The sequence below is a fragment of the Barbus barbus genome, assembly GCF_936440315.1.
Source record: "Barbus barbus genome assembly, chromosome: 33".
Taxonomy (NCBI): Eukaryota; Metazoa; Chordata; class Actinopteri; order Cypriniformes; family Cyprinidae; genus Barbus; species Barbus barbus.
In genome coordinates, this window is record NC_136761.1 from 12,023,898 (window position 1) to 12,044,931 (window position 21,034).

The 21,034-nt window shown below is 35.5% G+C and overlaps 1 protein-coding gene across 1 annotated transcript; it reads left to right on the plus strand.

Moving 5' to 3' along the window:
* Window positions 1-3,650: 3,650 nt before the first annotated feature.
* LOC306852961 (elongator complex protein 1-like) lies at window positions 3,651-21,032 on the plus strand. The gene is made up of 37 exons (XM_079390087.1): window positions 3,651-3,823; window positions 4,419-4,598; window positions 4,740-4,892; window positions 5,080-5,161; window positions 5,881-5,961; window positions 6,082-6,167; window positions 6,327-6,426; window positions 7,950-8,040; window positions 8,145-8,268; window positions 8,362-8,455; window positions 10,086-10,316; window positions 10,512-10,682; window positions 10,758-10,842; window positions 11,617-11,772; window positions 11,971-12,077; window positions 12,244-12,347; window positions 12,441-12,494; window positions 12,589-12,694; window positions 14,149-14,264; window positions 14,356-14,429; window positions 14,623-14,701; window positions 14,850-14,929; window positions 15,024-15,161; window positions 15,323-15,408; window positions 15,483-15,634; window positions 16,906-17,029; window positions 17,125-17,222; window positions 17,356-17,557; window positions 17,640-17,701; window positions 17,781-17,843; window positions 18,711-18,771; window positions 18,874-18,987; window positions 19,224-19,335; window positions 19,436-19,563; window positions 19,880-20,031; window positions 20,432-20,507; window positions 20,581-21,032. The coding sequence occupies exons 2-37, from the start codon at window positions 4,449-4,451 to the stop codon at window positions 20,646-20,648; spliced, it is 3,960 nt and encodes a 1,319-aa protein (XP_079246213.1). The 5' UTR covers window positions 3,651-3,823; window positions 4,419-4,448; the 3' UTR covers window positions 20,649-21,032.
* Window positions 21,033-21,034: the final 2 nt, after the last annotated feature.

Sequence of the window (21,034 nt, forward strand, 5' to 3'; positions counted from 1 at the left end):
TCGCAGTGATTCTTTTGGCTCATTGAGGCCGTCTTATAGGGATAGTTCACCCAAAAATGAAAATTCTGTCATCATTTACTCACTCTCAAGTAGCTCCAAACCTGTATGCATGTCTTTGTTCTGCTGAACACAAAGGAAGATATTCTGAAGAATGTGGGAAACAGAGCAGTTCTGGGGCACCATTGACTTCCATAGTATTTTTTATCCAAAATAGCCTGGGTAGAAACTTTCTTCAAAATATCTTCCTTTGTGATCAGCAGAACAAAGACATTCATACAGGTTTGGAGCTACTTGAGAGTGAGTAAATGATGACAGAATTTTCATTTTTGGGTTATGTCCGATATTTCTCAACCGGTTCTTTAAAAAGACCAGTTCAAAAGAACCGATTCACAAAAAATGAATCTGACGGGCGAGATGCCTCAAGAAATTCGTAGGCTCAAGTTAAGGATGAGGTACTGGATACGCATAAAGGGACATTCGGATAGTCATCCAGTTAAAATGGTGTTGAAGGACTGTTGGGAATATGAATATGAAAAGTTATCAAGCTTTGGATGGAAGGCAGAAAATGGGTTTATACATATTGCCCCTACTGTGGCTAGATCAGCAATTCCTCCTTGGCTTTTCCCAATGCCTTTGATTGATATCCAATTGCACAAAGAAAAACATAATAATGAAACAAGTGAAAGTTTTCACAATAATGAAACTTTCACTAAACAGTTTGTCAAGTGGAAACTCATTAGCAAGACAAGACATGATAAATGAAGTAATGCAGGGTCTTTTTAGAATAAGACAAGGACTTCTAGTAAATTTTGTGTGGGTACATCATATGGGTGCACTGTAAAAAAAAAAGTTGACCTAACTCACAAAAATAAGGCAACCTATCCCAATCAACTTTTTAAGTTAACTCAACTAGCAACCCGACAACTTAAAAACTTTAGTTCATCTAATGAATAAAAATCAGTTTACTGAGTGTTAAAAGATCTGTTAGAGCAACCAAAGATGTTTTATCATTTAGCATTGCTAATTTCTTTAACAATCCTCTTTCTTTTAGATATATGTTTAATTTCAAAGTGTTCTACATATTGTGGGTAGCATTTGCCTCTTAAAATTAAAGGCAAACACTTATGTTAATAGACACATGTATTTAATAAGTTACAATGAGATGCACAAATACAGTACCTCAGCACACGATTCTCAACCATGGTGAGGATCAACAAATATTAAATCAGTAAAATATGAACTCTAATCCACATGACAGCTAACTGACAGTGACAACAGCAGCAGGAGCATAAATTAAGCCAGTAAAATGTAAAACAGTGATAATATTTTAGTAATAATGAACATAAAATGTTTTCAAGCCGCAATGCATGCTGGGAACTTGTGCAATGTTGTTCAATGTAAAATAGTTTGTTCAGATGACTCAATTTGAAAAGTTGGGAGAACATTTGGAAATGTTGTGACTACTTACAACAAATACTTGAGTATCTAAGTAAGGTAAACAAAACAACGTTTGCTAGCGACATGCTTAGAGTTTTTTTGTTCAGTTCACACAAAAAATTAAACTGACTTCTACTAAAAATTCTTTGTTCAGGCTACTTTTTTACATTGGTTAGTATAACTTTTCGAAAGTTGGATTTTTTACAGTGTGTGAAAGGAAATGAGGAGGCTGATCATCTGGCTAAACAGGCATTAAATCATTCTCAAATAGACATTGAAGTGACATTAAGTAAAACAGGAAATATGGCAGAATGAATGGAAGGAAGGAACAAAAGATAGACATTTATACTGCATACAAGAGAAAGTTGGTTCAGAGAGAAGAAGATTTGAGAACAGGAATATTTTAATAGCAAGAATGCGTATTGGACATTGTTTATTAAATCAGTGCTTAGGAAATTGTGACAGAAAATGTAGAACGTGCTGATAAAATGTGAGGCTTAGGAAAGAGCAGAGATGCTCACAAGTCTCTGAGCTAGAGTCCAAGTCAAGTCTCAAGTCTCTGAGCTAGAGTCCAAGTCAAGTCTCAAGTCTTTGAGCTAGAGTCCAAGTCAAGTCTCAAGTCTCTTCATTATATTAAGTCTCTGGTTATAATAAGTGTTGTATCACGTACAGCGACCCATCCAACACTGCATAGCTATATATAAGGAATTGAAAGCATGTAATATGTTATTATGACTCCTTTATCTATTAGCATACAGTATCAGCTTTGATTTTTATATATAATCAGTGTAAACAGGCTATTGCAACATGACAAAAACACCAAGAATGCTTTACTTTTAAGTTAATATTATCTGTATTTTAACTTGTAGCATGAACACAAAGTACAGTACAGACTAAAAATTAAGAAAGACTTAATATGGTCAAACATCACATTGTAGCTAAATGCAAAACACTATTGCAACAAACCAAACGATGTAAAATATATGAAGAGTTCAGATGCAAAAGCCATCTGAAATTTTCTTTAGAATGATCATTTTTATCAAGCTTGTATATTTAAGTTCAATAATTTCACTTAAATGGCAATGAAAATGCAACTAATCATAGTTTATAAACTACTGTAAGTCAACACATCCCAAACTCTCAAACCAGTGTAATGTTACATGATCAACAATAATCCTGTAACCTGTTTGCAGACAACGTTAATTAACGTGATGGAAGCCAGCGGCACGTAAATGATTACGTTAATCGACCACCACAAGTTTGGCAATTAACCCTTGTATGGTGTTCGGATCTGTAGGACCCGTTTTCATTTTTTATCAAGAGAAAAATTATACGATTAATTATTTTTTCAAACTCAGACTCATTGGCCTTGGCTCATTTTCTGTGAAGAATATATATCTGAACAAATTTTCAATGACCACACTGGTCACACACTCTCTCACACGCAAGCGCAAGCACACGCGCACGCACACACACACACACACACACACACACACACACACACACACACACACTCACTTGGATATGTGGTTTACGGGACTCTCCATAGGCGTAATGGTTTTACTAATGTACCAACTGTATAATCTATCCTTAAATCCAAAGCTAACGATGAATGGCACAGCAGTCGACATGTTTGTTCGTTGTCCTCTAATGTATGGCGGCCGCGCCTAAAATAAAAAAAAAATTAAAAAGTGTGGCCGCGCCGCGCGCAGCAGATACGTAGTACGTCACGTGTTACATGGGCAGGTTATAGGTAACGGAGGGAGGGGAATAACAGCGAGCTCATCAGTTGTTTCCTAAAAATAAACATTGTTCACGAGTCCCGCAGCTCGAGTCCGAGTCGAGTCTGAAGTCTTTCAACGTCGAGTCTCAAGTCGAGTCTGAAGTCACTGTGTGTGCGACTTAAGTCGCACTCGAGTCCGAGTCTCAAACTCGAGTCCCCATCACTGGGAAAGAGAAGTCAAACTTTACGATATTTGGAAATAAATGATATGTCAATCCAGGTTTTGTTAGGTGATGGACCTAAACAATCAAGAATATATCGCGAATTAGTTTATAGGAAACAGGATTGATCAATAGGATTTAGGATACCGGTAGCTCTTGTTCCTAAATTTCCTATTCATTGTGCGCTTCACACTCCTTTCCAGTAGGTGGCGGGAATGCACCTTTTAAGTTGGTCTGCCAACCAAATCCTAAAAGAAGAAGAAGAAGAAGAAGCTGTTTCTTCCAAGACAACAGAGTGCGCGCGCGCATCGCCACATGCTGCCATTTCTTCTACGGCTGCACTGACAACAGCGTGTGTGTGTGTGTGTGTGTGTGTGTGTTGTGAATGCGTATGCCGCAAATGATCATTTACTGCATATAAAAAGGACAAAAACACAACAAGGTAAGTATTACTGATGGTTGTGTCTTTATATAAAAACAACTTGATTTTCTGCGCACATCTTTCAGACATAAGCTGTCTTGATTTGTGCCAGTTACCTTTCCGTTTTGTAATCATAAGAATTATTCTGATGTTTAAAGCATTTGTTTACTGGTTAAACAGATACATTTCATTCAGTTGATATCACTGTGTTAGTATTAAACTCGCTAACATAAATTTCCATGACACTAACTTACCATGTTTTACTACCATGGTAATGTTGTGTGTTGTGGACATGTACCATGGTATTTTTTGTATTACTTCTTAGTACCACCATGTAAATACCATGATACATCAATATGGTAATACCATGGAAACACTGGTCAAATTCGGACGCAATTGATTACATTTATTGCTGATAATCTATTAAACTTTTTGACATATACATTTACTTGCAAGGAAAGCAACCAATGAATGTCCAGGATGCATAGTTGTTTAAAAAGCATCCCAGGATGAATGTCGTGCAGTTGAAGTTGACAGGAGGTCTTTCTCACCTGCCTTGTCTTATTTTAGTGATTGCAATCAAATCAATCTAACAAAAACTGCTAAACTGTTTTAGATCTCATCTTGTTGAAAGCATCTACCCAAAATGAGAAACCTCAGTCTGCTGCAGCGCTTCAGGTGTGTGGATCTTTCTCTCCCGGGATCCCCACAGTGTTTCACCATCAGGAGCGAGACTGGAACCGTGCTGGTGGCCTCTGAGCTTGCCATCACAGAGTTTGACCCTCGGACCGAGGAGGTATTTTTAGAATAAAAATAAAAAGTTTTCATAGAAGTTTAAATCCCAGAAAGGGTCATTTATGATAGTTGTAACCCCATTTTGGTTCAGGCAGATCCAAATAGCTCTATATTAATCTTCCTGTATAATGTGCTTCTATAGGTTCACAAAGAGGTTTCACTGACGGCAGAGGACTATCTCCCAGAGGATGGCAGTGGGGTTGTGGTGGAGATACAGGATCTGCCAGATCAGGAGTCGGTGTGTGTAGCCACTGGCAGTGGTGATGTCATTCTCTACAACCTCAACACCAGTCAGGTGATCGTTCATTTGTTCTAAATGCTTTGATTATTGTGTAAAATGATTGCTAAATGATTCTGTGAAATATATATATATATATATATATATATATATATATATATATATATATATATATATATATATATATATATATATATGCTTTTGTTTTACTATCTAATTAACAATATCAAGTCCTCTCTCACAGTTAGAATGTGTTGGCAGTGTGGAAAGCGGTCTAACTGGCATGATGTGGAGCCCAGATCAAGAGTTGGTGACTCTGACTACAGGTCTATATTATTAGCAGTGTTATTTTAATATCCTTGAAATTTTATTATAGTTTTTTTTTTATACTTTGAATTGTATTTATGTATGTGTGTGTGTATTTATGTTTATTTTATTTTGTATTTATAATTTTTAGGACATTAAGTTAAGCTAAATTAAAAAGAGAAATGTTGGTAAATTAAAAGTTACTGGCTAAAATAAAATGTTTTATTTGTTAACACTTTACAATAAGGTTCATTAGTTCACAGTAGTTAACTACATTAGTTAACATGAACTAAGAATGAACAATACTTCTACAGCATTTATTAATCTTAGTTAATGTTCATTTCAGCATTTACTAATGCATTATTAAAATCACAAGTTTTGTCTGTTAACATTAGTTAATGCACTGTGAACTAACATGAACAAACAATGAACGACTGTATTTTTATTCACTAACATTAACAAAGATTAATAAAGGGTGTAATAAATGTAGTGTTCATTGTTCGTTCGTGTTAATTAATACATTAACTAATATTAACAAATGACACCTTATTGTAAAGTGTTACCTTTTATTTTAAGGAAAAAGTTATATTGTTTCAAGTAACAGTATTGTTTTTTTATGGCTTTAGTTAAAGTTAACTATAATAATCCTGCCACTCAGCATATATCTGTTTAGAAGTGCATATTAGTGCTGTTTCACTCTTTCTCATTGTGTCCGTCTGCGTCTTGTGTTGCATGTCAGGTCAGGAGACAATTATCATGATGACCAAGGACTTTGAGCCAATAACTGAGGTTGCGATCAATCAGGATGACTTTGGCGAAGGTATAATTCATAAGTCTTCATTCACATCTTAATATCATGCTTTCACTTAGGTGACTTGTGTTCACTGCACATGTATGAACAGATATAGTGTGTGATTGGCTTTTTTTTTCTGTGCATTAGATAAGTTCATCACAGTTGGTTGGGGGAAGAAGGAGACTCAGTTTCATGGCTCTGAGGGCAAGCAGGCCGCCCAGCGGAAAGCAGCAGTAAGTTTTTGTTCTGTTTAGCATCGTTCTGCTTTACCAAATCAACTCACTTCAGCTAGGAAGTATGATACTGACCTGGGGATCATCAGGAGATCATTGGCATTTCAACCTGGTTTGAATATGGTCCTTTTCTCACCTATCTCTCATACACTTTCACAGGAAGTGCAGCCTGCTCTGCCATGGGACGACAGGAAGCCAAGAATCACTTGGCGTGGCGATGGGCAATTCTTTGCTGTCAGTGCTGTTTGTCCTCAGACTGGTGAGAATCTCACTTTCTGCTATTGTTATTACATAAAAAGTTGTGACAGTTAATATTGTTCATTATTACTGTAGCTTAAACTGTAGAAAATGGCGCTAAGGTCATGTGTTTGGTTGCCAAAAGGTGCGTTCGACTTCATGCAGCACTTAGCAGACCGATCGGCGGCTGACTTGAAGCAGTGCATGCCGGTTAGAAATTTAGTCCGACTTGAACCGGCGCCGACCACACGTCACTGTCACGTGTGGCATCAAAGTACCGCGATAGCGTTTCGAGAGCAGCCGGTTGACTCAGCCGGCGCAATTTCTCCAGAGCGACTGCGGGAGCGCTGATGACGACACAGCTGTTTCACGATTGGCCAAATTCACCACATGACAACAACGACGTGTATTTCGGGTTTATTCTGACAACTTCAGTCCCACTAATGCTCATATACGGACTTAATTAAATTAACTTTTCATGTCATCTTCATCTCGTAAATCATGTTTATTAAAAGATTACAATTATTTTTACTGCAATCACTTTTTTGTTAATTCGTATAGCATAGGTTTATTTTGGACCTTTTTCATACAGACCCTTTACAGTATTAAGTTGCATAACCTATTTAGATAATAATTTTGTTATGGAATAAATCAAATGTCAATCTTACAGACTTTTAATATAGTGTGGTCATCATGGATTCTGATTGATACTAATTGTCTAGTTGCTGGGTTCATCCATCTTCACTTGCATGTGATTACTGCCAACAACTCTGGCTGGATGTCAACTTAATACAACATTCAGATCACTTTCATAAGCTGGTATAAATCATAATAGAAAGGCAAATAAATTGGGCTTATCCGTAGGCCTGTTCATGGTGTTCACGTATGAATGTCTTACTAAAATGTGCTTACCTAACTGGAGAAATAGTAAAATAAGTAAACAAATATGTAACATCCTAATTCTTTTATCTGTAATGAAAACCACATTTAGTACATACAATTATTATCTTCATAGATTGTTTTTATTAAGTTGCAGTAGCAAAAACACACGTAATGAATCATACTGCACAAGTCAAATTTTCAATATGTTCTGTTTATTTACTTAAAACTTGTTTCTGTCGTGATGACACCCTTTCAAAATATTACATACATCTTAAAGGTTTATTAAAACAATATTTATTACATTGAACCTTTACTCACTTTCGTTGCTCATTGTGCTCAATTTCATACAACAATAACGGCATTTCTATAGCTTCCAGTTCGTCTGCAATAAAGCAAGCAAACGCCACGTGATCTGCCATGACTGAGGTAGATGCAGCAAACTACGAGAGCCCCGAAGTGTCCGACTTGACGACTCCGTTTTCAACTCCGCCCCTGACTGCAAGCGGCTGCTCTCGTTGACCACCGTCTGTAGCCGTGCTTCAAGTCGAACGCACCTAAAGAATTCATGAACTGATAAAGTGTGTATCTTGAAAGTTACTTTGCATAAAAGTGTCTGGCAGAGGCATTAATGTGAATGTAAAATGTAGCAGCTTTTTGTTTCAGGTGCTCGAAAGGTTCGAATCTGGAACCGAGAATGTGTTCTGCAGGCCACCAGCGAGGTTGTTAATGGTTTGGAACAGCCTCTCTGCTGGAAGTAAGATATTCTGAATGTCTTTTAACTTAGTTTTTAAGTTTTCTTTTCTTTTGCTGAGTCTGACAGATCTGATGTGAACTGACACAAATGTATTTTTCTTCTAGACCCTCTGGCAGCCTGATCGCTTCCACACAGCGGTACCCTAATAAACACAGTGTGGTGTTTATGGAAAAGAACGGACTGTTGCATGGAGATTTTATTCTGCCTTTTGGAAAGGAACAGGTCAAGGTAGATCTCAGCTCCTCTGTATATGTTATTTTCAAAGATGTGAAATACAAGTCATGGTGCACGGAAAGCTGATGATTTGTTTGTTTTTCTCAGGTAAAGGAGCTGCTGTGGAACAGTGACTCTACTGTTCTGGCTGTTTGGATGGAGGACTTGAAGCCCGGACAGAACGAGCATCCCAACACATACAGTAAGATGCAGATCAGACTGCTTTGCATATTCAGTGATGGGTCCAGTAATGATCAGTGTTGCTTAATTAGGGCTGCATGATTAATCAAAATAAACCAAGATCATAATATGGAGTCATTCTGTGTCAAATAAACAGAATTAATATGCATAAATAGTGATGAAAGCCAAAATATTAAATGTCACAGATATATATTTACTGAGTAATCCACTATTTTTAGAGGCGGGTCAAAATGACAAGTTTCACCTGAGATTTGGAGCCAAATTACTGGAGGGTAAAAATGACTTTAGAAGGATATTAAGATATTTTAAAGTTACAAGTATTACAACTTCAGAAAAAGAATATTTATGGCACTCATAGATGTATGTTCTATGCAATTGAGCTGATAGAAAAAAATATTTAACAATTTAATGAATTATTTAAAAATTATAAATTTGTTTGTATAATATTATTATAAATAAAAATATAATTTGTTCTTTAGATATTCCTCTTTAAAAGAAAAAAGTATCAGCTGTATGCAAAGTGACCCACATTTGGATTTTGACCATTGAAAATGTGAGCAATTTACCAATTTATTTATGGAGCTGCATGAAGATCTCTTTATTGCTGGGATTGAAACATTATGGGCCTTTAGAATAAAGACACCTAAGGGACAGTTTGTTAAGCATCAGAATCTAAAAGGCTATTAAGATATATTTAATACTTCTTGAATTACAGGCATGCAAAATTGAGCCCAAAAGAGAATTTGTCTTTCAATTTAAAAACACAAGAAGTGTTTTTGACATTTTTGAGCTTTCACCTTTAGCATATAATGAAAAAAAAAATGGCTAAAGTCAACAGATTTTACTAATAGATCTACCAATCTCTTTTTAAAAGTAAAATAATGATGCTGCCATCTTTCTAAAGTCATTTTTATATCCCTCTAATTTGGTTCCAAATCTCAGGTGAAAATGGTCATTTTGACCCCCCTCTACAAAATAGTGGATTACTCAATATATATAACTTAATATTTTGGCTTTTATCACTATATATGTTTGTCTTTCTACAGAAAAAATATGAACAAACTCAGAAATTTCAGCCGGGGACCTCTGGTTTGAGTTGACAAGGCTTAGTGTGATTATCAAATCACAAAGGCTGCAAATGAATTGTATAAATAAATGCTCAGTAAATACGGCTCCACACAAACTGCATCTTTGCATCTGCTCTGATTTTGGGTTGCTTTATTGTGCGTTTATGAATCCAGCATGCACCATCTTTTTGTCATGAAATGCACTTATCAACAAAAGAGCTTGTAATAAGTGCTTATCAACAAAAGCTTTAAGGCTCACTGTGGTTCAGTCAAAATAAAATGTGATTTAACATTTAAAAATGCAGAAACTATTTAATATTTGTTATTATTGAAATGTTGTTATATGCATGTGTCAATTTTATTTAATTTCTTTATTTTCTTAAATATGTGGGTAGATAGTATTTATAGAGTTGTAACTTTTTAGTTTTAGTTACTTTTTCTTATTTGTAAGTCGCTTTGGACAAAAGCGTCTGCTAAATGACAAAAGTAAAGTAAAGTAAGTAAAAGAAACTAAGACAGCCATGATGCTTTGTTTTAAACATCTGACCTCTCTTTCTTTCACAGTTCAGCTGTGGACAGTCGGGAATTATCACTGGTATCTAAAGCAGAGCCTACATTTTGGCAGTGAGCCCCTCAGGGCTCCGGCGTGTGTGTGTTGGGATCCGGAGAAGCCCTTGCGTCTCCACCTCCTGACTCGAGGATGGGGCAGCTACACCTATGACTGGGGCTGGAGCACAGACCGCAGTCATGGCACAGATTGCCATGATAACGCCAATGTGGCAGTGATTGATGGAGGTAGGCATGGCCATTGTCTAACTATGAATAATTGTTATGAATAATTGATTAATCTCTCTACTTTAATAATTAAAGACAACACGCTGTTTCTCAGATCTAGTTTACATCATTTGTAGAGTAAATAAGGCATTTGAGTACAGTCCAACAATTAAAGGTATGAATGATTTCAGTGTGTTTAACTAACGTGTTTTGCAGATAAAATCCTGGTGACAACATTCCGCCAGTGTGTGATCCCTCCACCTATGTGTGCTTTTGAACTTCAACTTCCTGTTCCTGTGAACCTGGTCACCTTCCATTCTCAAGCCCAGAGGACCAATGAGCTCGCTGCACTCACAGCCGATGGACATATTTATGTATATGGTCAAGGTGAGTCACGTAATTTGAAACTTGATTAAAACATTACATTGTTTAGGATTCCTCACTTAGATTTCCTATATTCAGGTGGTGGAGTTGAAAATGGAGGTGTACCTCGGGTACCTGGCTTTAAAGTCATCTCGGCACCATTAGTCTTAAGAAAGACATACAGGTACAGATGATTTTGAGTTTGACTGTTGATTGTGTTTTACATTTGTTCATGTTTCTCCAATCCTTATTTAACAAGAAGGTGTTACTAAATAATTAACATGTTTTTGAACGGTAGTGTAGCTGCAAAAGTTTGGAGTCGGTACGATTTTTTAAAGTTTTTGAAAGTCTTGTGCTCACCAAAGCTGCATTCATTTACATAAAAATGCAAACAATTATTACCAATTTAAAATAAAAATTATTAATAAAAAATTGTTTTCTACATTAATACATATATTTTTAATTTTTTTGAAGTTTATTCTTATGGCAAAGCTGAATTTTCAGCATCATTACTCCAGTCTTCAGTGTCACATGATCCTTCAGAAATCATTCTAATATGCTGATTTGCTGCTCAAGAAAGATTCATTATTATCAGTGTTGAAAATAGTTGTGCTGCTTTATATTTTTGTGAAAACCAATGACTTTTTTTGTAACATTTTAAATGTCACTGTTGATCAGTTGAATGCATTATTTGCTGAATAAAAGTATTTCTTTTAAAAAAAACAAAACATATTACATGCAGTAATAATTGTTTTTTCAAATTGTCTGTTTCCACAGTTTTCTACAGTTATTTTCTGCAAAATCCACTGTTTTCTTCTGTCCTTTCCAGTGTTTTGGGATATTTTTGCTCATTTCTTTTCTGTCACTATCTCGTCCGGGCTAGCGTATCTATTCAGATCGGCACTACTGTGTAATTATTACATGTAGCATATGTTCTGATGCTGATGCTGTCTCTCAGGGTCGCCATGGATCAGGAGGAACCTCTGACACTGTGCTTGCTGCTGTGGTTGAGTGACGATTTGTTTTTGGCTGTGGCTCATGGAAAATGCTTGACCCGCCTGCTGAAACTCACCCCATCAGACAGCCCGGACCCCAAGGACACGCTGGAGATCAGGTACTGACGCTAAAATAACTAACTCCTCCGGTCTTGTCCACATTTGTGTTCAGTGTAGCTCACGCAAAGACAGACTGATCTAACGGCCGTAGACATGAGCTCAGGGGCTGCGAATTATAAAAACTTTAGAATTTTTTTTAAACTGCACTTTATGCAGTTTCTCTTTTTCTTAATTTCTTGTTGTTGGTCATTTCTCAGGTCAGACGTTCCAGTGGATGGTTTTGTAATCAGCTTGTGTCACAGCCTCAGAAATGGCACTGTGGCCCTGCAACTTGATGACGGACAGATCCGTAAAGTTCACATGGGTCAGTCAGTCCACTAATAATAACAGGAACTGACTTGATTTGGCTACTACATAGTATCTGTTTTATCACTTGTCTTGTGTTTAGTTTTCTTCCTAATGCAATTTAAAGATGAATAATATAATCACACATATAAAGACATCTGTTAATGCTAGAATATTCTATACAGACTCTTCAGAGCTCAGTCTAACAGAATGGAAGGATTCTACTGGTAATACCATCAACTTCCCCCGGCCTTGTGGTCAGACGGCACTATGTACCCTCAGCGGAGAGGTGAATATATAGTCTTCATCTATCACTGTCCTTTATTTCATAATGCTCACTTCAGTTTCAATAAACACTTCATATGTATTTGTCTTTTAATAGGAACATTTGATAGGCCTCACAGAGAGATCACACCTCTACATCGGTGACTCACTGGTAGGTGTGTCAAAAATTATATAAATTACATTACATTTAGTGTGTTAGTGCCGAAACCCTGGCTGGTATGCTCACTGGAGTGTCTCTTCCGCAGGTGGCCTCCAATATCTCCTCGTTTGTAGTTTATGACAACTTCCTCCTGCTCACCACACACTCTCACATGTGCCACTGTTTCAACCTCAGCACACTCTCTATCAAAGGTACATGTGAATGCATCATGTTACAAATATATGCCGTTTATTCAAACTTTCTATTCATTAAATAATCCTTAAGAAATGCATCAAAGTTTCAAAGAAAAGCAACAAAACTGCTTTGAACATTGATGGTAAGAAATGTTTTTTGAGCAACAAATCAGCATATTAGAATGATTGATTGATTTCTAAAGGATCACTAGGACACTAGCTATGTTTCCATCCACCTATTTTAATGTATATTTTGGGATATCACATAAAAAACACTGGATGGAAGCGACAAGATGTGCATAAATTCTAAAAATGTGCATCAAAAAGTTAGTGTGCTTAACTAAGTAGGATAAATTTCTTATCTGGTAACAAGAGACAAGCAATTCCCGCACACTATCGTAACTTGCAAAAACTTGTTTACAGATGGAGCTTCGTTAAGTGGTCATGTGTTCATCTTAAAAGAGATGAATTTGAACATTTGTATACTCCTGATGAAGGTCGTGTGACCGAAACGTTGTGTTAATAAATATAACTTTTTTGCAAGTTACGATAGTGTGCGGGAATTGCTTGTCTGTTGAGGCGATCCACCTGGTTGGTCCTTTGTCCTACGCACCTATTACTTGCAGGTGTGCGATGGAGTTTGATCACTTATCTGGTAACAAAAAATGCACATAAACTATGATGGAAACCGAATAAATTCCTTAATGCGCATGTAAAAAGACATGTGACTTTGCAATGGGACAGCACAACTAGACCAACCAACGAACTGATCACATTGCACAGCATCTGAAATGCTAGTTTTTTACATTCTAAAATGCTTGAGAAAAGTCTTGTCAAAGTGCTTTGTTATAATTAACTCTAGAACTGCGTTCACAAACAGCAGGCTCCGAAAATAAGATAACATGACCGCGTTTTGTCTGCGTGCTCTGAGGCTCGTAATTTATTGTATATGCAAATTATTATATTGAGTGCCTTCTCCTGCTGCAGCAAATAGTTTTTTTCTTTGTGATATTTAGCGCAAGTTAATCAAGAAGTGACAGTGTTGTTCTCTTCAGCTCACTGGATGGAAACGGTGCTTTATTCGCAAATGTTTTATGCAATATTCCAATTCACTTTGGATGGAAACAGCTACTGTGCTGAAAATTCATTACAAGAAAAAGTTACTTTTTCAAATATTAAAATAGATAACATGTTTAATCTGTAATAATATTTCTCAATATTACTGTTTTACTGTATTTTTTATAAAATAAACGAAACCTATATATATATATATATATATATATATATATATATATATATATATATATATATATATATATATATATATGTGTATATATATGTGTATATATATGTGTAAAAATCATACCAATCCCAAACCATTCAACAGTAGTGTAGTGTATTATAATACAATATAAATTCAGCATATATTCCATAAATATAGAAATATATTTCTATATTGATGTCCTGTGCAGGTCTGCAGTCAGCTCTGAGCTCAGATGCTAATCAGAATGATGAGACTGTACGAAAGGTAGAACGAGGCTCTCGCATCGTTTCTGTGGTTCCCCAGGACACCAGACTCATCCTGCAGGTCAACTGAACATGGTTCTTCTCGCATGTTCATATGATTATGTATTTTTTTTGATTATGTATTTTAATGAAAAATGTATTTTTGTTTTCAGATGCCACGAGGGAATCTGGAAACAATCCATCATCGAGCTCTTGTACTTGCTCAGCTCAGAAAGTGGCTTGATGGGTATTTTACATTTAGAAAAACTTCAGACAATGCTGTGTACAAACAAATACTGAACTTTTTTAAAATAAAAATAAGGATTAAAGCACTTTTTCCCAAAAATATTGTATATTGCGTTGTTTACTTAAAAATATAAAAAATAATAGCTGAAAAATTAAATGATTTGATTTGAATAATTTTGCTTTGTTTGTTTCAGTCTACGATTTAAAGATGCTTTTGACTGCATGAGGAAGCTGAGGATCAACCTCAACCTTATTTACGACCACAATCCAACTGTGAGTGACCTCACTCTGTTGTCATTTCCTTTTTTCAATAACCTCTAAACACATTCTTCTACACCATGGATTGCATTTTCTTTCAGAGAATGGCACTAAATGAATAGCACCATTCTCATCTACCCCCATCCCATGATTCCTCTCACAGGTGTTTCTTGCCAACATTGAGATGTTCCTGAAACAGATTGACTCCATCAACAACATCAACCTGTTCCTCACTGAACTCAAGTAAAACTTTAATGCAAAGGCATTGATTAAATCTCTTTTTATGCTTTTTTCCCTTTCATTTGTCTTTCAATTTAAATGTTTTTTTCATTTTTAGAGACGAAGACACCACTACAACAATGTACCCATGTCCTTCACGCTCAGCCTCCAGTTCTGCCTCCGGTAGAGGAGGAAAGAAGGTGGACATCATCTGTGATGCTTTACGGTCAACAATGGAGACTCTCAACCCACAAAAGTCAGTTCTTCGGTTATGATTGTTACTTATGTTTCATAAATTGCAGGAAGTACAGTATAGCCCTTCTACTTCCCTCTCTATATGAGATAAGATTACATTTTACACATGATGTACATCAAGCCCTGATCTTCCTCCTCTGAGATGCTTTTATCTATACACAGGTATTGTTTATGTATTCTGACATCACACGTGAGAAAAACTACACCAGAACTAGAAATCGCTCTACAGAAGGTCCACGAGTTACGAGGTGAGCCTCGATTCACTCAAGCCCAATAAAAATAAGTTTATGTGTCTGTTACATCTGTGTGCTTGTATGGTTAGTGAACCCACCCAGTGGCAGCAGCAGCAGTGTGAGCGCAGAGGAAGCCCTGAAGTATCTTCTCTTCCTCGTCAATGTGAATGAGCTGTATGAACACTCCCTCGGCACCTACGATTTTGACCTAGTGCTCATGGTGGCTGAAAAATCTCAGAAGGTCAGTCAGAAGATTCCAACTCTGATGCATCTTAACTGTTAGTTTTTATAACATTATATTAATTCTTAAAATTCTTATTAATTATTATTAAATTAATAAAATGAATCTTTTCACATATGAGCTGCCATTTCTAATATTTGTATTGCTGTATAATGTTATTTTATATTACAAGATGAACAAGAACAATTCAGTAAATACATAATTTAATTTAAAATGTCACATAATCTTGAAACATGAAACATTGTTATAACTAATAAAATTCAGTAAACAATTTCAGAATTTCACATATTATTAAATTATATTATATTACATTTATATTCATTGTTTTACAAACAAAATTTGTATGAAATTACAATTCAGTAAACATAATAAAATGAGTAATTTCACATATAAGCAGCCATTGCACATATTTGTTTTATTGTATTATATTAAAACATTAGATTATAAAACGAAAAACCCTATTTAATAAATGCATAATAAAATCAAATCTTGTTCACATATAAGCAGCCATTTCGCATATATTATATTACATTATATTATATTGTGTTATATTATATTCATCGTTTTACATACAAAACTTGTGTGAAATGAACAAACACAATTCAGAAAACACATAATAAATAAAATTCACAATTTTATTAGTGCAGCCATTGCACATTGTGTATTTGGTTTTATTTTATTATATTAAAAATATTATATTATAAAACAAAACAAAAAAAAAATCAAATTTTATAAATACATAATAAATTCAAATCTTGTTCACATATAGGAAGCCATTTCACATATTTGTATTTATTATATAATATTATATTCATTGTTTTACATACAAAACTTGTATGAAATTAACAAATACAATTCAAGAAATGCATAATAAATAAAATTTCATAAGTGCAGCCATTGCACATATTATATTTGTTCTGTTATATTATATTAAAAATATTTTATTATATAAAAAAAATACAATTTAATAAATACGTAATGAATAAAATTCTTGTTCACATATGCAGACATTTCACATTTGTATTACTACTATAATATATTATTTTATTATTATATATTTTATATTGCAGTTGCATTATTTTATATTATAAAAGGAATGTACAACACATTGAAAATAGAAATTGGCCATTAGTTGACAGACGTTGCATTGTAACACACAACAACAGGCATTTCCCGTGTAGACAGCTTTTCTGATCTAATCTAGTTTTAGCACACGTCTGTTGTAGACACTGTTTTGCAGTGGTTTATAGTTTTTTTCCTCAAACATGAAGGACCCTAAAGAGTACCTGCCATTTCTGAACATGCTGAAAACCCTGGAGCCGAACTACCAGCGCTACACCATCGATAAACACCTCAAGAGATACAGGAAGGCCTTACATCACCTCAGCAAGTGTGGTAAGACATCCCTGAGCAATCCAACAGCAAATTCCTTTGTTTTTACACCATCTGTATCTCTGTTTGGTTCTCCTGTTCTGCCTCATGTTTTTCAGGTGAAGAACATTTCACAGAGTTGTTAAACTTGGTGAAGGATCAGAGACTGTATAGTGATGCTCTTGAGCTCTATTCTTCAAACAGTGAGCAATACAAGGCAAGTTTTATTTTATAAAATCCTACCTACAAGGCCACAGCAGAACGGACTTAAATATTTAGCTTGTGTGGTAATGTTTTAACTGTAGCAGTGATGACATGATTTTGACCCTTGACCCTTGTGATGTCAACAGACCCTGAGCGTGGCCTATGCAGAGCATCTAGTGGAGCAGCAACAGGCGGAGCAGGCGGGACTGTTGCTGTGGCGATGTGGAGAGAACGCCCGTGCCCTGCAGGCCTTCGTCAGCTGTACAAGCTGGAGAAATGCCCTCGCTGTGGCCACACACATCCCATTACCTCCTGAACAGCTGGCACTGCTCGCCCGAGACCTGGCAGGTGGAGATCTCTGTCATGTATGCATGTTTCCTACTGAGATTATAAATATCCGTAAGCCATGTTGTCTGTCTGATGTTTTCAGAGAAACTTCTGGAGGCCAGGAGGCACATGGAAGCTGCCCTGTGTTTGGAGCAGTATGCTAAGGTACGCTCTGTTTCATAGTCATCATTGTCTCCAAAACTGTTGTCTGCCGTTTCATGTGCTCATGTCTGTGTCTTGTCAGGATTGTGAGGAGGCCATCTCTGCTCTGATACAGGGAGCTGCATGGGAAGAAGCGCTCAGATTGGTGAGCCTGTTCTTTCATTTCTTTCCTCCGTTACCAGTTGTTATTATTAGCAGGTTTTATTATTACTATATTGGATTACATGATTGGAATTGCTGCATTTTTGCTAAACTGTATTAAAAACTTTATTCTAAGTCTAATTGCAACATCCTGTATATATAAAAAAAAAAATCAGTTGCTTGCTGTGTATGTGTGTATGTGTATGTATATGTGTGGTATGTATGTGTGTGTGTGTATGTATATGTGTGTGTATATATGTATGTATATGTATGTGTATATATATGTGTGTGTGTATATATATATATATATATATATATATATATATATATATATATATATATATATATATACATATATATATATATATATATACATATATATACATATATATATATATATATATACATATATATACATACATACATACACATATATATATATATATAAATAAGCATTCATTTGACCAAATGACCAGGATGTAAAGATATTTATATTATAGAAGTTTATGCTGTTCTTTTAAATATTTTTATTCATCAAAGAATCCTGGAGAACATTTATCACAGCTTCCTAAAATATTTAAGCAATAATATGGCTTTCAACACTGATAATTCAGCTTTGCATCACAGGAATAAATGACATTTAAACTGTATTATAAAAGAAAACTGTTATTTTAAGTTGTAATAATATTTCACTATTTCTTTTTTGCTGTATTTTTATCAAGCAAATTAAACCTTGGTGAGCAAAAGAGACTTTAAAAAAAATGTAAAATTCACCTGCTTTAGAACTGTATTGGAAATTTTATATATTTTTATTTAGTTGTTTGGTCAATAGCTGGATAAAAACTTAAATTTCTTTTATTTCCTATTTCAGATTTATTTGTACAACAGACAGGATATCATCGAGACTGATCTGAAGTCTGCTCTTCTAGATGGTAAACCATACATTTTTTTTTTTTTTATTTTGGTCTTTGACCACCTGTTAATGTTGTATTTATTTTGTGCTATTTCTTAACTGTATAATTGGTTTCCTGTAGCTCACCGTAATCAGACGTCTTTCCTGGAGTCCGAGAAGGCTTTGTTCATCCGTCACAAAAACCGTCTTGCTGTGGTCCGAGAACTCAAAGCCAGGGCCAGACTGGAGTTATTTGGTAAACGGGAAATATAACTCAGATCCATTTATATTATCAGCTTTTCTGAAGACACTGGGTGTGTCCTTTTAGAAAAAAATATTGCATATTTTATCTCACAGAATATATTTTTAAAATGGAGAGATTTTAAGTTTATTTATTTTGATTGTTTTACTGAATCACATGAAATGTTCATTAGAACACTTTTGGTTTGAAACGATTTCCTGTTGCTCACTGACAGTCTCTTGGTGTTTCAGATGAGGACGGCCCTGACTGTGCGGACGCTGAGCTCTACTCGGAGGCCAGCAGTGTCTTGACCGGCAGCCATCTTGGCTCAAAATACTCCCGCAGCAACTCTCGCATTTCATCGTGAGTGACATCGCTGCTAACACAAATATACAAACACTTCACTGTTTTAGTGTCTTGCAGCTCAAATATCGAGGTTGAAGTTTGTTTACTGATTCTGCAGGAGGTCGTCCAAGAATCGTAGGAAAGCAGAGGGAAAGAAATATAGTCTGAAGGAGGGAAGCCCATTCGAGGACATCGCCCTCCTGAGCGCACTTACTCAAATCATCACTATTGTTGATAAGATGAGAGGTGAACTGAGGACACAACAGAAACACAAAAACATGCAATACTAATATAAATCTGAATATATATATATATATGTAAATTGCTCTTGTAAGATGGATATAATGGATATTTTATGAATAAACATGGACATATTTCAAGTGAATCGGACATCAACAAATGTGCATTTTAAGAGATTAGTGCTAAGTTTAGCATAGTTTGGACTCCATGGTACTTTACAGAATTGACATGAATCTGATGAGTTTCCTTATGTAGCTGTATTCTGTATCTGTATGTAAAACATGAGATTCACACTGATGATTGTTGTTGTTTGACCCTGCAGAGGAAGTTCGCAGCCTGCTGAAGGCTCTGGTGCTCTTCCAGTTTGACAGTGCAGCCAGCAGCCTGCAGAGAGACTACGGTGAGCTGCTCCAGCTCATGGAGACGGCTCTTCCAGAGATCTGGACTGACAACCTGCAGCAGGGCCAAACTCCAGTGAGTCACACACAGGCTCCCATTGATCGTTTCAGCACATTTAAGGTTGTTTTGTTTTTTTTATTCAATAGTTGAATATACTTTAATCGAACTGATATTCAGACTTTTAAAAAGTGTTAATACGCTTTTATTTTATTAGTTTCATTTTCAAATATATTTACCATGTTGGTCAAGGTTTCTTGTAATTTAGCTTTACATGCTCATTTGTCTTTTTTTTTTTTTTTTTGCTGTTTTTTTTCCCCAAAGCCCCTTTGTTTTTTACCCACTTTAATTTTGCGTACAATTAAATGTTACAACTGGCTAACCTCTTTCCATGTGAAAAAAAAGATACAATTTATATGAATTCTAATACAGTAAATTATGCAAATTTCAAGTCTTGAATTATTTCTTCTCTCCTCAGCTCACAGGTCCAAACTCGACAGCCAATAGCATTATGGCATCATTTCAGCAGCAGAGACCCGCTGTGCCTCAGCAAGGTGAGTACTCTGTGAGGCTGTTTTCATTCATGGGATTCGTTTTGAATTTACAATGACCCTGTTCACTCCTCAGACACAGAAGCCCTGACTGCTCCGAAGATGAGGATCGCTGTCAAGTGGCAACTCAGCATTCTCAAATAATTTGCTTGCGCCTCTAGGCTTTTTTTGTGTGTGCTAATTTTATGCAAATAAAATGTATTTGTATTTTATGGAATATTATGAAAGAATTAAAAATCATAAAATTGTATTGTCTTTTGAGTTTTCATAGCTGTAGTTAATTTCTAGTATTTAGTCTTAGTGCAAGAATGTGTATGACTCTACATTTATGGTAGTTTCTTGTTGAGACCCATAATCCAAACTAACCCATGTTCCATTTTTTTGTTAGGTTAAAATAAATTTGACCAGTTTTAACTTATCCAATGAATATTTGCAGTTTAGGGGCCTGTCATTCAATTATATGGTTATGTTGAAAATAAAAATTCATCAATACTGGCCTTCGTGTATAGTATATTAAAATACTCTTTACA

Bases quoted from the DNA above. Each gene is read 5' to 3' on its own strand.
- LOC306852961 (XM_079390087.1), top strand. From the start codon at position 4,449: ATGAGAAACCTCAGTCTGCTGCAGCGCTTCAGGTGTGTGGATCTTTCT. The intron at 12,078-12,243 runs GTCAGTCAGTCC...TATTCTATACAG, and splicing joins GATCCGTAAAGTTCACATGG to ACTCTTCAGAGCTCAGTCTA. The intron at 17,223-17,355 runs GCAAGTTTTATT...TGATGTCAACAG, and splicing joins CAAACAGTGAGCAATACAAG to ACCCTGAGCGTGGCCTATGC.